The 16,667-nt window shown below is 44.2% G+C and overlaps 1 protein-coding gene across 1 annotated transcript in view; it reads right to left on the bottom strand.

Moving 5' to 3' along the window:
- The window catches only part of RAP1B (RAP1B, member of RAS oncogene family), a 72,344-nt gene that overhangs the window by 28,684 nt on the left and 26,993 nt on the right, over window positions 1-16,667 (bottom strand). The window contains exon 2 of the mRNA XM_024218275.2: window positions 10,663-10,750. Within this exon, the coding sequence (XP_024074043.1) occupies window positions 10,663-10,719 (57 nt within the window). The 5' untranslated portion in view covers window positions 10,720-10,750. The remainder of the gene's footprint in view (window positions 1-10,662; window positions 10,751-16,667) is intronic.

Below are 16,667 nucleotides of genomic sequence, written 5' to 3'. Positions count from 1 at the left end.
CCTTGTAGCTATTGACAGTCAGAAAGGTCACATCAAAGAATAGTAGAAATTTTGCATTTTGGACAGTATGTGGCTGCTGCAGTTGTTGCTTTATGATTAAGGCTATGTTTGTTTATGTCAGATTCTGGAAGTCACGGAATCCATGACTTCCAGAGACCTCTGTGACATTCTCTGCTTCAGCCCAAAGGGCTGCAGGACTCTGGAGCTGGCAGCCAGCAGGGTTCTGGCAGGGGGCCCTCTGAAAGGTTCCAGCGACATGTGACAGACTCCTGAGAGGGCCCTCCTCAGGGTTCCAGCAACTGTCACCAGCCTCACGCAGGGAGGGGAATGCTTTGGGCGAGCGGCTGGGGGTGTCCCCCTGCAGCTTCCAGCTGCCGCAGGCAGAGGGGGAAACCCACAGCTCCCAGCCATGCAGTGGCGGGGGAAAACCATGGAGCTGCAGCAGCAAAAGTCAGACAGGTCACAGCTTCCATGAATTTTTGTTTATTGCCTGTGAACTGTCCGTGACTTTTACTAAAAATAACCATGACAAAAGTTTTAGCCTTGTTTAGGATTTATAAATTCAAGACTATATTTGCTAGTACTAAAACCCACCTACCATTCCACAATCCACTCTCCTAGCACATTTAGATTTATTTCTGAAGAGGAAGTCACTCAAGGTATGTTTCCAGTATTATCAGTAGCAAGTTTTACAACTTCAGTAACAGGCCTACTTTAACTTAAATATACTGAAAAGCAACACCCTAAATGTATCAGAGGGGTAGCCGTGTTAGTCTGAATCTGTAAAAAGCAACAGAGGGTCCTGTGGCACCTTTAAGACTAACAGAAGTATTGGGAGCATAAGCTTTCGTGGGTAAGAACCTCACTTCTTTACTTGCATCTGAAGAAGTGAGGTTCTTACCCACGAAAGCTTATGCTCCCAATACTTCTGTTAGTCTTAAAGGTGCCACAGGCCCCTCTGTTGCTTTTAACACCCTAAATGTTCCTCTTTAGGAAGTTCTCACCATCAAGATCTATAATTTAATGTTGTTATATATACACAACCATTTAACCAATTTGCTATTCAGTTTACACACTTCAATTCTAGGACTCACTTATGTAGTGTCAAAACCTTCATCCCTGGTCCCTTGTTCTTGTTTAAATACCCTTCCAAACTGCCTCTTTGAACAGCAGGATTTCTTTGTATGCTGGTATTCAGGTAAAGCCTATCCATAATGAATAGGCTTCTGCTCTAAGAAGTGCCTTAGTTGCCCATCAAAAGACCTTAGTCTGTACTAGGAAGTTATCATAGGTAACACTAGGATAAAAATAAATATAAAAAAACAAAAAACAAAAAAAAACAGCGTGAAGAGTAGGAAGCTTTCCTGGGTGAGTAACATCAAATTCTGTAGAATCCAGACCTTCATTTCAACACATTCAAGGACAGCACTCCAGTAGGAACCCCAGAACCTTCTGCTTTCCCAGAAGCTAGGGTGGGCAGAAGAAAAGCAAGAATTCCTCACTTTGGCTCCTGGACAGACAAAGTAGTAACCTCTTTCGTATTAGTCTATAGATGGTAAGTTTGTCCTCTGGCTAGATGTCGTCTTGTACAATTTCCAAGATCTGGGCATGCATGCATAAGCAGGCATGAAAGGACAGAGAACAGAAAAAGTAAAGTATACTGAGCTTCATGGAACATCAAGAGACAGACCACGGAAAGGTGCAGAATGATGCATCATAGATAAAGAAATGGGAGCACAGCAAAGAAATAAGGTATAATCAATGCAAGGGATACACTAAGTAGGAGTTTCAGGGTAATCACACCTATATTCCCTTTCCTGCCACACTCTGAACAGCGTATTGCCAGCAGTTACAAGTTACCACACAGCTCTAAGCAAGCACATTTATTCTTAAGGTAAAAACATTACAGAAAACATAATAAAAACAAACAGATTTAAAACCACACTAAACATACCAGGAGTCACCCACCAGTGTTATGGGGGCCTAGAAGCCAAAGTCTTTCCAACCCTTTTGCAAGGGTGCCCCTCCCCCGGACAGAAGGCCCTGTCTGTTTGCTGTATCAAAAAGAAGGTCCTGAGTCAGTTTAAACACAGCCTTTACATGCCAAAAGCTCTCTCCCCATCGGTCTCCGGAAAACCCAGTTTAAATCAGTATATGTAAGCTTCCCCCAGAAGGCAATAGCTCTCTGAAAGTGTTTAAGATGAGTCACTCAGGTTATCACCTTCCACTGTTCTTAGTTACTAATAATGCTGTAGCAACCTCCCCCACCCCCCCGTGAAGTTGCATACAATCCTGGCGTACCTTGATATATAACAGATTAATAAATTTAGCATAATATGTTGCCTTAAAGTTACTGCATGCAGTCGCGATATCCATCACAGGGCTGCAAATATTGTAGAGTGAATATATTTTTCAAAAAGTTTCACCAGTATTCAATGAATTTGTATGACATATCCAATATTTTCTCCAACCTGCTCTGTAGCCAATTTCTTCCTCCAGCTTTCCTCAAGAACTAATTCTATGTCTGATTTCCTGCATAATCTTGTCTCCATTACATTGTCTGTTCATTTTCTTTTACTCTATGCTCTTCCCAATCTCATCTCATTGCTTTGCTTTCTAGGTTTGAGACCCACGTAATGCAGGGGATGCTAGACCTAAATTCTGTGGTGCTCTGATGCAGGAGACTGAAGATTCTGCAACAGCTTTATTTTAAATTGAAAAGCCAAAGTACCAATTGTATTATTCATTTTCATATCAAGTTTATTAACTTTGGCTGACACTGGACAAGATGCTGCATGAACAACTGATTTCCCTGGAGGGGAAATTCAACTTTCAATAGTTTGGGAAATAAGACTATAAGCACTTCAGGATGGATTTTTAAAAAAAGTGTCAAACACCTGTATCAAAGTATGCAATGACAATGTCAGAACATTCAGATATTAGATCTTGACTGAGTTTAGACTTGCTAGCAAGATGAAGCCACCGTTAGTAATCATTTTTTACCTAGAACTTGAACATAAATGTTCATGTCTCCCTACCAAGAAGGGGGTCACATTTAAAACAGTCCAATTTACAGGAATCTGGAGACCTCGGTTCTACTTTGACTTTTACTGATCTTCCCCTCTCTGTAATTCAGTTTCCCCATCTGTAAAATGAGGATAATGACGTTTGCTCCGATATTCGGGTGAAAAGAGCTATGTAAAATCTAAATATTTTTCAGCAAATGATTTTGTGAATGGCAGAGTTTGACAGAACAAAACTTGCTTGCAAGTAATTGCTGCCCCAAAGAGCAATCTACCGGTGGCCTGCAACTCCAGAAAGCAGATCCATCATTGTGTCCCACCCTTGGTCCTACAGGTTTTTTCCTCCCTCCAGCTGTGATAAAGTAGAATCCCTTATGTGTGAGATTGATAGCTGAAGACTCCTAAAGTGGAGATGGAACGTGGATTGGGGGAGGGGGAATCTGCACTGACAATCTTGAAGAACTACAATTACTGTAGGGAAGTAGTAAGTCTCTTCTTCCTGAATGTGTCAGTGTAGATCCCACTGTAGATGGGTAACAAGCAGTATCCTGCTCATGATGGTAGCAGTGAGGAGTACCAGCTATGTCAGTCAAAAAGTGATTTCAGAACTGCTCTCCTGAACTTAGCAGCCAGGTCCAAAGCATAATGCTTGACAGTCAGTGAGTTACTCCATGTCAAGGAGAGAGCTTTGCAGATTTCGGTCAGCACATTTCTGAAGCAGAAGGATGCCACTTGAGCTTTGGTGGAATGAGCCTTAATGTTCGGTGGGAGAGGTGTAGTAGCCAGCTGGGAATACGTGACACGTGTTATCTATTTCAATAGTCTCTGTGAAGAGATGGCCTAAACACATAGCTATAGCCAGAAATAGATGGGGACAGTCTGAACGGTTTAGTCTTGTCAACATAATAGCACAAAGTCCTGGAGACATTGAATGGGCGCACAATTTTTTCTCCTGATGTAGAGTGTGATAGATAAATGAGGACTTAGTGCTACCTTATACCGGTCCTCTGGAATGTCGCATGGGGAGTTTCAGCCATAAGTGCTTCAAGCTTGCTCACTTTTCTGGCTAAAGTGATAGCCACTAGAACAGCCTTCAAAAGAACATTCCAAAAGAGATTCAGAGGGAGGCTCCATGAGTCTAAGGAAGACTTTGTTGAGGTTCCTGGTGGGAAGAGGGTCTCTGGTGGGTAAGCATGCAATAGGTCTGAGAAACAGATACCATTAGGTGAGAAAAGAGAGCATGACTATACAGGAGGATGGGAAGCTGAAGTTGCTGACCTTAGCAAAACTTAATGGAAGACTGTCTGTTTTACCTGCAATAGGTAGTACAGAATCTGTTATCGAGGTTTGGTCTGGACCCAGTCTATGTTGGGATGCCCATATCAAGAACCTTTTTCATCTTAGGATATGTAGACCGCAGTCATGGTGTGTGGTATTCAGCTAACAACCTCACTGACGGGTGCACTGACTTCAGGTCTGGATGGAGTATCTGGCCACAGTACTGTGAGATTAGATCCGGGCAGTCTGAGAGTGAGACAGGTTCCTGAACAGATATTTGTAGATCTGTCAAACGAAACTCTACTAGTAGGGAAGTATAAGCATGATTGTGGTTGTGTCATTTGATTTTGACTTTACCCTGGAAATTGATGGAAAGACATATAGAAGATCTTGTGACTATTACAGAAAGAAGGTGTCAAATAATGTCCGCAGCCTCACACCTCCTCTGAACAAGAAGTCTGACACCTAGTGCTGAACAAGTATACCACCAGGATCTGCCAACACAGGAATATTGGCGCTATGACTGATCTCTACAGTGACCACTTGAGTAGTAACAGATTGTCTGTTCAGGAAGTCTGCCAGGTTGTTGCTGACTCCCAGGAGGTGAAAAGCTGTCCAGTTATTCTGTTTTGGTGGCATCATGCTAGGAGCTAGATAGTTTCCAGACATAAGGGAAGGAGTGTATGCTTCCTTGCATGTTGCCAGCCAGAATCTGCATGGTGGATTTTGAAAAATAGGCAGGAAAGCTATGCAGATTAGCCTGATGGCTTAGAGCTTCAAGACACTGATGTGGAGTCCCAGGTCTTCTGGGGACCAGTTCCCTTGCATATGCAGATTGTCCAGGTGGGCTCCCTGTCATATTTTTCAGAGTAGCAGCCGTGTTAGTCTGTATCCGCAAAAAAAAACAGGAGTACTTGTGGCACCTTAGAGACTAACATTTATTTGAGCATAAGCTTTCATGGGCTACAGCCTACTTCATCGGATGCATGTAGTGGAAAATACAGTAGGAAGATATATCACACCCCCCCCCCCCACATGAAACAATGGGTGTTACTATACACACTATAAGGAGAGTGATCAGTTAAGGTGAGCTTTTATCAGCAGGAGAGAAAAAAACAACTGTTTGTAGTGGTAATGAAAATGGCCCATTTCCAGCAATTGACAAGGAGATATGAGGAACTGTAGGAGGGTGGGGGGGGGAAATAAGCATGGGGAAATAGTTTTACTTTGTGTAATGGCCCATCCACTCCCAGTCTTTGTTCAAGCCTAATTTAACGGTGTCCAATTTGCAAATTAATTCCAATTCAGCAGTTTCTCATTGGAGTCTGTTTTTGAAGTTTTTTTGTTGGAAAATTGCGACTTTTAGGTCTGTAATTGAGTGGCCAGGGACATTGAAGTGTTCTCCAACTGGTTTTTGAATGTTATAATTCTTGACGTCTGATTTGTGTGCATTTATTCTTTTACGTAGAGACTGTCCGGTTTGGCCAATGTACATGGCAGAGGGGCTGGCAGATGATGGCATATATCACATTGCCAACTCTGTCCACATATCTATTCAGGGGATACCATCATAGGACCTAATCACAACAGCCACACTATCAGAGGCTCGTTCACCTGCACATCTACCAATGTGATACATGCCATCATGTGCCAGCAATGTCCCTCTGCCATGTACATGCTTATTCCCCCCCCCCAGTTCCTCACATCTCTGTCAATTGCTGGAAATGGGCCATTTTCATTACCACTACAAACAGTTTTTTTTCTTCTCTCCTGCTGATAAAAAGCTCACCTTAACTGATCACTCTCCTTATAGTGTGTATAGTAACACCCATTGTTTCATGTTCTCTGTGTATATACATATACATACACACACACACACATCTTCCTACTGTATTTTCCACTACATGCATCCGATGAAGTAGGCTGTAGCCCACAAAAGCTTATGCTCAAATAAATTTGTTAGTCTCTAAGGTGCCACAAGTACTCCTGTTCTTTTTGTCATATTTTTGGTTCCTTCAACCATGTCAGTCCTGTGACGACATGAAGTGGGATCACGACTTTCTGATTTAATTTAGTGTTTTGCTAGGAAATAGACCAATTGGAGTTAGAGCTGGAATGGCCATAGATCAGTGGTCTCCAAACTTTTTATGTCCAAGATCACTTTTTGAATCTAAGGGCAACCCAGGATTTATCCAGCCCCTTCCCCGAGGTCTCGCTCACTCCATCTCCCCCCCATTGCTTGCTCTCCCCCACCCTCACTCACTTTCACCAGGCTGGGCAGAGGGTTGGGGTTTGAGGGAGGGGTGCGGGCTCTGGGCAGGGGCCGAGGGGTTCGCAGTGTGGGAGGAGGCTCTGGGCTGAGCCTGGGGCAGGGGTTGGGGTGCAAGCTCTAGGAGGGAGTTTGGATGCAGGAGGGGTCAGGGCTGGGGCAGAGTGTTGGGGTACAGGAGAGGGTATGGGGTGCTGGCTCTGGGAGGAGGATCAGGGTGGGGCTTGGGGAGCAGGCTCCAGGAGAGGGCACAGGGTGCGGCCTCCCACCGGACAGCACTTACCTCCGGCGGCTCCTGGTCAGCGGCAGGCACAGTAAGGCTAAGGCAGGCTCCCTACCTACCCCAGCCCCACACTGCTCCCAGAAGGGTCCAATGCGCCCCTGCAGGGTGTGTGCGCGCGTGTGTGTGTGTGTGTGTGTGTGCGCGCGCGTGTGTGTGTGTGTGTGTGCGTGTGTGTGTGTGTGTGTGTGTGCGCGCGCGCGTGTGTGTGTGTGTGCGCGCACGTGCGTGTGTGCGCGTGTCCCTCTGCAAGCACCGCCCCCACAGCTCTCCCGGCCAATGGGAGCTGTGGGGATGGTGCTTGCAGGCAGGAGCACAGCACAGTGGGAGACCCCTGCCCCTCCCCCCTGGGCTGTGGTGGCCATTTCCAGGAGTGGCATGGGGCCAGGGTAGGCAGTGAGTCTGCCTTAGTGGCAGCCACGCTACACCGCCGGAGATCGTGATCAACTGGGAGATACTCTAGGATCAACCGGTTGGTGACTACTGCCATAGGTGAAGTCTAGCAAGCAACATTATGTATGAGCATGCTGACATATGGCTTAGCAGCCCCAAACACATCTACGATCATTGTTGGGTTTACTTTTATCTAGAGTAATAGCTAATGCATTCACAAGACCATCTTTGGCAAGGTACACTCACTGACCTGGAATCGATCAGCATTCAGTCTTATCTGTAACAGGCTAAAGGCTTATTTTTCTTAGTTCACTAAAAAACCCAGTTGAAAGAACAGGCTAGGTTTGCTGCCATCTCCTGCTGAGATCTGTCCTTGAACCAATTTTGAGCTGGAAGAGAGAATGATAGAGACAAGCGTTTCCATTCTGAATCTGACGTGTAAGTATTTGTGAGTCTCTCAGATCTAGGACAGGACAGAGAACCCCCTTTTTCGCTGAGACAAGGAAATATTTGAGTAGAAGCCTCTTCCCCTGTACTTCATAGGTACCTCTCAGAGCTCCCAGACAAAGCAATGACACCACTTCTAATTGTAACAGGCTCTTGTGAGAAGGGTCCCTGAAAAGGGAAGGGGATAGGTACAGGGTTAAGGAGTGGAAATGTATAGGGTAGTCTTGGGAGATGTTCAGTGCCCATTTGTCAGCTATGATGGCCACCGAGGCCTAGTGGAAATGGAATGTCTCCAGAAGTGATATGGATCCCTCCAGGACAAATCTCAGGCCCTTACTGGGCTCAGTCACAATACCAGGAAAGAGGTCACCATGGGGTTTCTTTTCCACTATGCCATTCCAGTTCTGATTGAGGACCTAGAGGCTCTGTCCTTGGAGTAATATTGTGTGTCCTTTTTTTTGTAATTTTCCTTAGTGCCTGGAGCAATGTTTGAATATCTGGCTTTGATTTAGTGACACTTTTATAGTGACAGGTGCTGACTTTGCTGCCTGGGCAGCTGGTGACTTTGAAGGGGTTGGCTAGTCACTAGTGCCAGCTCTGATGACATCCTTTTCACCCTCTTTCTACTGCCCAATTCCAATGTATAACGTGTGCCTGACTTGAGAGAGCACTGGCTGATGTTGGCTTATCTGGTGTCACTCTGGGAGTAACCGTCATCTCTAGGTCTCAAGTGACCCACATAGACTACCCTAGCAGATATAGCTTGAGCTGCACATCCCTGGATTTGCAGGTGCTGGAGAAAGAACACTTGCACACAGAGGCCTCTCTGGGATGTGGCTCTCCCAGAAGCAAGAGGCACTGGCTATGTCCATCCTTGACAGGGATCAGTCAGTCACAGGACAGGCAGGGTATGAACCCTGAAAGTCTGGAATTTGCCATAAGGCGTGGTGGTTAGTGTTAAGCACCCTACCCTCCTGTACACAGTGGGAGAAGGTGGTCTACAGTTTTTCGGAGCATCTAATTTGATGGGAGCGTGAAGATGAAAATTTCTTCACAAAGTTGGTTTAAAAATGGTTTCAAAGTTAAGAGTATTAGAACATTTTAGGCAAATTAAGTGCATGTATAGATTCACCAACAAAAAGTCAATCACTTCATTTATTGACAGGCATAAATCCAAGAGATATTCTACACTAATGGTAAAAACAAATTCAATTTTACAAAACTGTATATTGCCCCAGACTTACACATTCTGCATTGTCCCACTTGTATAACATTATTTAACATTAATTTAACCCAAACTGAGAGCAAACCAGGACAATTTCTACACTCAGATGCATAACAAGTGAAGTCCCTGCAAATGGCCTCATTCTCCCACTACGGCTAAAACAGTATGGCTGCAACATCCATACTAACTATAGAAATATGGTTGGCCAGAATAAGTTAGGAAGTGGAGAGACTTACTACTTTTATCAGATTAACAACTGAGCAAATGTGGGCAAAATTAAGTGATTAAATTTTACAAAACCAGTATGTATACGTACTGTAACCCAAGTTATGCTGTTTCAACTTTGCTGTATTTTGTTTTGTATTTGTTTCCCTTAGAACTGTTGACCATACAGATTAAGTATTATGTTTCTCCAATTAGTAATTCAAATGAAATTGCAGCAACAAAAATATTGACTAAATCAGTGGTGTTATGCAGTCTGTGGCAAGGGCCAAGTTACTTTTTCATTTAAGAGTCCAGGAATAGAGTGGACTGGCAAAAGGCAATTTTTGTGGTCTTGCACAACTTCAGAATGTGCCTTCTTAGCCAGGTTAAGTATCACATTTAGTTAAACATTTGAAACCTTCCTTCCTCTGTCCATTAACTCACCCTCTGTGCAACCCTCCTGCTCCTCCCTACCCCCAAACACTTTGGGAATCCCATCACTACTTCAACACTTCCCCTTCCATCTGAAGAAATCCTTTCCCCTTCTCCCACCTTTGGGGAAATATATTCCATTTCTCTACCACTGGAGAATTCCCTTCCTTCCTCCACTCTCTGGACATCTGGAGAGAGAAAATAATGAACAGAAGCATCCTCTTTCCTCCACCTGGGTTCATGAGGCTCAATGGTGGCAGCAGCAGTGAGAGCCAAGAGAGAGCAGGAGCCCAACCCTGCAGGCTCAGCTATGGTGGTAGTGAGATGGAGTGGTGGGTGGAATGGCTTTGGTACCAGTGCACAATCAGGCATGAATTCCTCAGTACATTTTCCAGAGCAGTATATATCCTCACTATACTGGTGAATGTAACCAAGCAAATACAGGGTGGGGGAAAACAAAACAAAAAACCCCACCATCATTGTCTCAGTAGCTGGCACAGTCATCCAATGAACTGGGAGCTGACCTGACCGGGATCTGTTCCACTTCCATCCCTGTAACTGACCCCAATATATGAGTGACCTTTGATAAGTTATTTCACCTTGATAGCCTCAGTTTCTCACCAGTGCAGTAGGGATGCACTTTCCTTCCATTGCAAAACATTGAGAGCTATGGCTGAAAAGCACTATGACTGTGAGGTATTAGCAAAACCAGACATGGATAAAGTCAAACTTAGATCTCAGACACATTTCAATCTTAACCTTCAAGTTGATGAGATCAGCAATAATGTGTTCCTAAGGTTAAGTTAAGCATCCTTTTAGTACTAAGGGTCTGATTTCCAGCAGTTTGGCAAGCGTACATTCATGCACACGAATGGACACCCGATATTGGATGTGCAGGCACAAAGCCCAAGTTTGCATATATAATATGGGGAGGTAAGTGTCTATATCTAGCCATTCACACTCAAGTCATTAGTTTCCATGCACATATGGAAGTGTGCATGAAAGTACACCTACCTACTAACTAAAAATAAGGCAAGTCAGTAGAAAAAAAATGTCTAAACTGCTTCAAAAGAGATCTATTAGTTACAGTAGTTAAAGGAATACTACTTACCAGAGCAGACTTTCCAACACCTCCTGAGCCAAGAACAACTAGCTTGTATTCACGCATGGTGAAAGTGTTAAGTCACCCCCTTGGATACCTAAAATACACAATAAAAAAAATTAGATCCCAAATTTCTACTAAAGTACAACCGCATTACAAGAACTTAAGTATATTACAGTGTTAATGTATTGTAACTGTACCTACAGCTATGTACCTATAGTGATGTTCACTATTTGAAAAAACTAATTTTAACACTAATTTTATATGGCTGATAACTCCAAGATACCTACCACTACATGAACTAAGGCAGGCATAATCTAAGCAAGCTGCCTCTTGATTTACTATACAACATGGAAACTACAGACCCTAACTGGCAGTCATAACCTGTACTCAGAATTACTATTAATAGTAGTAATTCTACTTATCCACCAACTTAAAAAAGGATGCCTCCAGAATACTTCCCTCACTGCCAGAACAGTTAAATTTATACCTTTTTAAAAAAAACTGTTTCTAGTTCAATACCAAAGGATTACACTATGTATCTCTGCATGCAGTAAGATCCATTACAAAATATTTCAGCCTTGTGAGTACAACTAATTATATATATCAATAACTAGTTTTTCCAATCTGCAAAACAGCTTGTAGCTTTTACTTCACTGCCTAGGGTTAGAATGTCTTTATCTTGCCCAAGGTCTACACCATTGTGTCCACTGATTTACTGAACAGTTAGATTCTCTCCCAAGTATTTGGAAGCAGCCAGCAATTTTCTTTACCTACACACAGGCTTTCCATTAACTGAGGCACATATACACATGGGACACTATTCACAGACTAAGTCAGAAGGGACCATTAGATCATTTAGTCTGATCCTGTACAACACAAGCCACAGAATTTCATCCAGTTACTCCTGTGAACCAAATAACTTCCCATGGCAGTTTGTTCCAATGGTTAATCAAAAATTGGTACCTTACTTCTAATTTGAATTTGTCTGCCTTTAACTTTAGATATTGGTCTTGTTATACCTTTCTGATAAATAAAGCAGCCCTCTAGTACCTGGTATTTTCTCTCTGTGAGGGTACCTGCACACCATAATCAAGTCACCTCCTGATTTTTTTGGGGGGGAGGAGCTTAACAGACTGAGCATCTTCAGTCTCTCACTTTAAGACTTTTTTCAGCCCTTAAAAAAATGTGGTTCTTCTCTGCATCCTCTCCAGTTTTTCAACATCCTTATAAAAAATGTTGACACCAGAACTGGATTCAATATTTAGGATCTCTCTCACCATTACCATATACAGAGACAATATGAATAAGGAAGGTTACTTTTAACTACTTCCCTACTTATACATCCAAGGACCACATTAGCCTGTTTTGCTACTGCATTGCTAGGGCCCTACCAAATTCATGGTCCATTTTGTTCAGTTTCATGGTCACAGGATTTTAAAAATTGTAAATTTCATTATTTAAGCTATTTAAATCTGAAATTTCATGGTGTTGTAACTGCAGGGGATCCTGACCCAAAAAGGAATTGGGGGGTGTAGTGTTGCAAGGTTATTGTAGGGAGGGGTTGCGATACTGCTACCCTTACTTCTGTGCTGCTGCTGGTGGGGTGCTGCGTTCAGAGTTGGGTGCCTGGCCAAAAGCCACTGCTCTCTGGTTGCCCAACTTTGAAGGCAGCGCAGAAATAAGGGTGGCAATACCGTGACCACCCCCTAAAATAACTTTGCAACCCCCCTCCCCCCCCGCAACTGCTTTTTGGGTCAGGACCCCCAGTTTGAGAAACACTGGTCGCCCCCATGAAATCTTTATAAAAGAAAAGCACACAAAAGACCAGATTTCACCGTCTGTGATGCATTTTGCATGGCCCTGAATTTGATAGGGCCCTGAAGACAGATGGGGAAGGTGGGTGGGAGGGAGGGGAGGAGCAGAATTGGAGAGAATATCCCACTTCTACTGTGTGAAGAACCCAGTGGCCTGATGTTATTTGGGACCAAGCACAGCAGAAGTGGGACAGACGGTTCAGAAAACACGGGTAAGGATCCGGTGGAGAGACAGGTGCACCGTCCTCAGTTGCACCTTCAAAAAGGCCTGTTTAGAAGCTGATTAAGGTTTGGACTGGCCTTGGCCCTGCCCCAAAGGGGGGTTGGAAGGCTTGCACCTGACGTTCTTGCCCCTTCGTCTATAGAAATCCTGCCTCGGCTGAGGAAGATATGGTCGCTGTTGTTGCGGCTGGGGTGGGGCTTGAAGTGCTTGCGTTGGGTTGCCGGCATGTGCATCCCCAATGACTTCATGGTAGCCATGGAGTCTTTCAAACTGTGCAACTTGGAGTCGGTCTGCTCAATGAATAACCCCGCACCCTCAAAGGCAAGGTCCTGCAGGGTTTGCTGCACCTCCGGGGGTAACCTGGATGCCTGAAGCCAGGATGTCCTCCTCATGGCTATGCCGGAGGAGAGGGTACGGACTGCTGAGTCCGCTGAGTCTAGGGATGCCTGCAGCGAGATCCAGGCCACCGCCTTCCCTTCCCTTCCTCGACAATGGCAGAGAATTCGGTCCTAGAGTTTGCAGGGATCAGCTCTTTAAACTTCAACATGGAGGCCCATGAGTTGAAGTTGTATCTACTAAGGATAGCTTGCTGGTTAGCTATCCTCAGCTGAAGGCCCTCGGTGACATAGACCTTCCTACCGAAAAGGTCCATCCTTTTTGCCTCCTTAGATTTGCGGGCCAGGCCTTGCTGTTCCTGATGCTCTCTCTCGTTAACCACCGACAAGACCAGAGAGCAAGGCTGCGGGTGTGAGAACAGATATTTGGAGCCCTTGGAAGGGACGAAGTATTTGCGTTCCACACCCCTGGAGGTTGTCAGAATTGAAACCGGAGTCTGCCACAGAGTCTTTGCACCTCAGTCTGGCATGCTTCCCCCAGACACTTTAAGCAAGCCCTGGGCTCACGGCATGCCCCGGAGCCCGAGGAGAGGTTAGGGATTGGGGAGAGATCCTGCTCCCAAACCTCACTATCTAAACTGTTTACTATGTAAACTAAAACGAGTAACTAGAACTAACTAGGGAGAAACGCTAATGAAAGCCCTTGCTGAGCAAGCAAACGCTGTTTCAACGGCTGTCCTGGATGGTAAGAAGGAACTGAAGGGGGGTTGGGTTGGCAGGGTGACATATTGAGCGCTATGAAGGCACCACTGCAGAGGGCTCCACAGCCAAGCTGATGGGAGCTGCTAAGGGAAATCTTTCCGACGACCGTGCATGCGGCGCACACACCCCTAATTGGAATCGATATGAGCAATCACTCGAAGAACAACAAAAGCGATTAGAGGTCTAGAAAACATGACCTATGAGGAAAGACTGAAAAAATTGGGTTTATTTAGTCAGGAGAAGATTGAAAGGGAACATAAACAGTCAAGTATGTAAAAGGTAGTTATAAAGAGGATGATAAATTGTTCTCCTTAACCACTGAGGACAGGACAAGAAGTCCTTGGCTGAAATTGCAGCAAGGGAGATTTAGGTTAAACATTAGAAAAAAAACTTCCTAACTCTAAGGGCAGTTAAGCACAGGAACAACACACTTCGGGTAGTTGTGGAATCTGTTATTGTCTAACCTGGTCTTAAAAACCTCCAAACATCTGTCAGGGATGTCTAGATCAGTGTTTCTCAACCTTTTTGAAACCAGGGGCTGGCTTGCTGACTTCCTAAACTGTGTCAGGGAGATCTCCGGGACCTGCGCCAGTCCACGGACTGGTCATTGAGAAACAATGGCCTAGGTAATGCTTAGTCCTGACTCAATTCAGGGGACTGGACTAGACCTACTGGGGTCCCTTCCTGTCCTACATTTCTACGATTTAATGATCCTGTATCAAGAATATCAATTTTTTGCGATTCTTGATAAGTTCTTGGCCTCAATGACTTACTACAATTGAGTTCCAGTCTAATTACACAATGTGTGAAAAGTAATTTCCTATCAGTTTTAGTTTTGCACCTTGTAATTTTATTGAATGTCATCCTGTTCTCGTGTTAAGAAACAAGGAGAACTGAAGCTCCTGATCCATCTTCTCTATACCATACCTTGTCATCATCTCTTTTTTAAAGGTAAACAACCATTTTTTTTTTTCAATCTCTTCATGTGTTTTTCCCATGCTCCTAATCTGTGTCACCCTTCTCTACCCTCGCCATGCCCCCACTCCCCCCAATTCTGCAATATCCTTTTGGGATACGCTATGAGTAGTGGTTCACATAGTATTCTAGAGGTTTCTGCATCATTAATTTATACAGTGGCTTAATGTTTCCCATATTCTCCATCCCATTCCTTATGTATCCCCATCTTGTATAGTTTTGATCAAAAAACCAAACAGTATTGTGAACAGCTCAGTGAAGACCTCTGCAAGAGGATGCCCAGGTCCCTCCCAAGTTGATACAATTAATTTAGAACCTTGCAAATTGTAAGGTTAAGTTTTTCCCCCCTACTTGCATTGCCCTGCATGCATCAACACAGAACATTTGCCATTATGTTGCTCATTCATCAAGTTTGTTTAGATCACTCAAGTTCCTCACAGTCCTCCAGTCTTAAATAATCTAAGTTATGGCATTTGAAAATTTTGCTACCTGACTTCTCAGCCTTCCTTTCCAGATCATTAAACAATATGGGGCCTAGTAAGGAACCTTGAGCCACTCCACTGTTAGCCTTTTGCTATGATAAAAATGGACTATTAAACTGTTTTCCTCCCCCTTCTAGTCAGTGTTTGATCCATGACAAAACTATGCCTCTCAGTCCATGACTACTTAGCAGCCTCTCCTGAAAGTCGTCAGAAGACTTTTGCAAGTCTAAATAAGTCATGTCAACCACTTCTCTAATATACACTACTCTGACATGTTCAAGTTTGAAGTGATTAGCGAGATAGGATTTTCCTTTGCAGAAACTGTGCAGGTTAAACCCTTATCACATGGTCTTCCCGGTGTTTTATTCTACTTATTAGTTTCAACCAATTTGCCAGGTACAGAGGTAAGGCTTACTGGAGTGCAATTCCCTAGATTATCCCTAAGTATAGGTAAAACATTCGCTACCCTCCAATCCTCTGGCACAGTATCTGTTTTAATGAGAATACTTTGAGTTCATATTACTGCATTTTTAAAATATACAGAACAGCCTGGGAACAGAAGCAGTGCCAGAAAGCTTCAGCAACAAAATCCTCTGGGGGTGGGGGTGGGGGTGAGTGCTTGGGAGTACAGTATAAAAACTGTTCTGAACTCTAAGACTCCCAGAACAGGATCAACCAACCTCTTCCTTGCAAGGTTAAAAGGAAGTTTTCCAAAAACCCAGTCTGACAGAATTATTTAATCAGCCTTCAAATTCAGTTAGTTGCTAAACTGTAGTCAAAATTATCCACTTCAAGAACCAGCATAATGCCAGGTATGTGCATACTACAGTCTCCCCTAGTCTAAATCATTTTAAGAATAGTCAACAGCCTAAACAGACATTTTCAACAGCATACTAGCTGTAGAATGAGAAACAAAAAGCCAGCTGCTAGTTGATTCTGTTCTTGTGTAACACATTGCCATGTGGGAGATCAGAGTTACTCATCACACAAATTCTCACACCTTCAGCAAGCAACAGTTGGAAGCGTAGGGAGGTGGCAGCAGTGGAATAATACTGACTAGATGTTCAACATTGCTTCAACATAGAAGGTACTCCTCCAGACTGATAAGTTAATGATAAGCAACACTAGTACTTCCAGTGAATTTCATGTGGAAGTTAAGACGCTTTTAAAGCAGATATAGTTGTAGGTCAGGATCGGCAACCTTTGGCATGCAGCTCGCCAGGGTAAGCCCCCTGTCGGACCAGGCTGGTTTGTTTACCTGCCGCATCTGCAGGTTCGGCCGATCGCAGCTCCCACTGGCTGCGGTTTGCTGCTCCAGGCCAATGGGGGCAGTGGGAAGCGGTCAGCACATCCCTCGGCCCGCGCCGCTTCCCGCAGCCCCCATTGGCCTGGAGCAGCGAACCGCAGCCAGTGGGAGCCG

This window comes from Terrapene carolina, unplaced genomic scaffold (assembly GCF_002925995.2).
Source record: "Terrapene carolina triunguis isolate 2854851 unplaced genomic scaffold, T_m_triunguis-2.0 Scaffold68, whole genome shotgun sequence".
Lineage (NCBI taxonomy): Eukaryota > Metazoa > Chordata > Testudines > Emydidae > Terrapene > Terrapene triunguis.
This window is presented reverse-complemented; position numbering and strand designations above follow the sequence as displayed.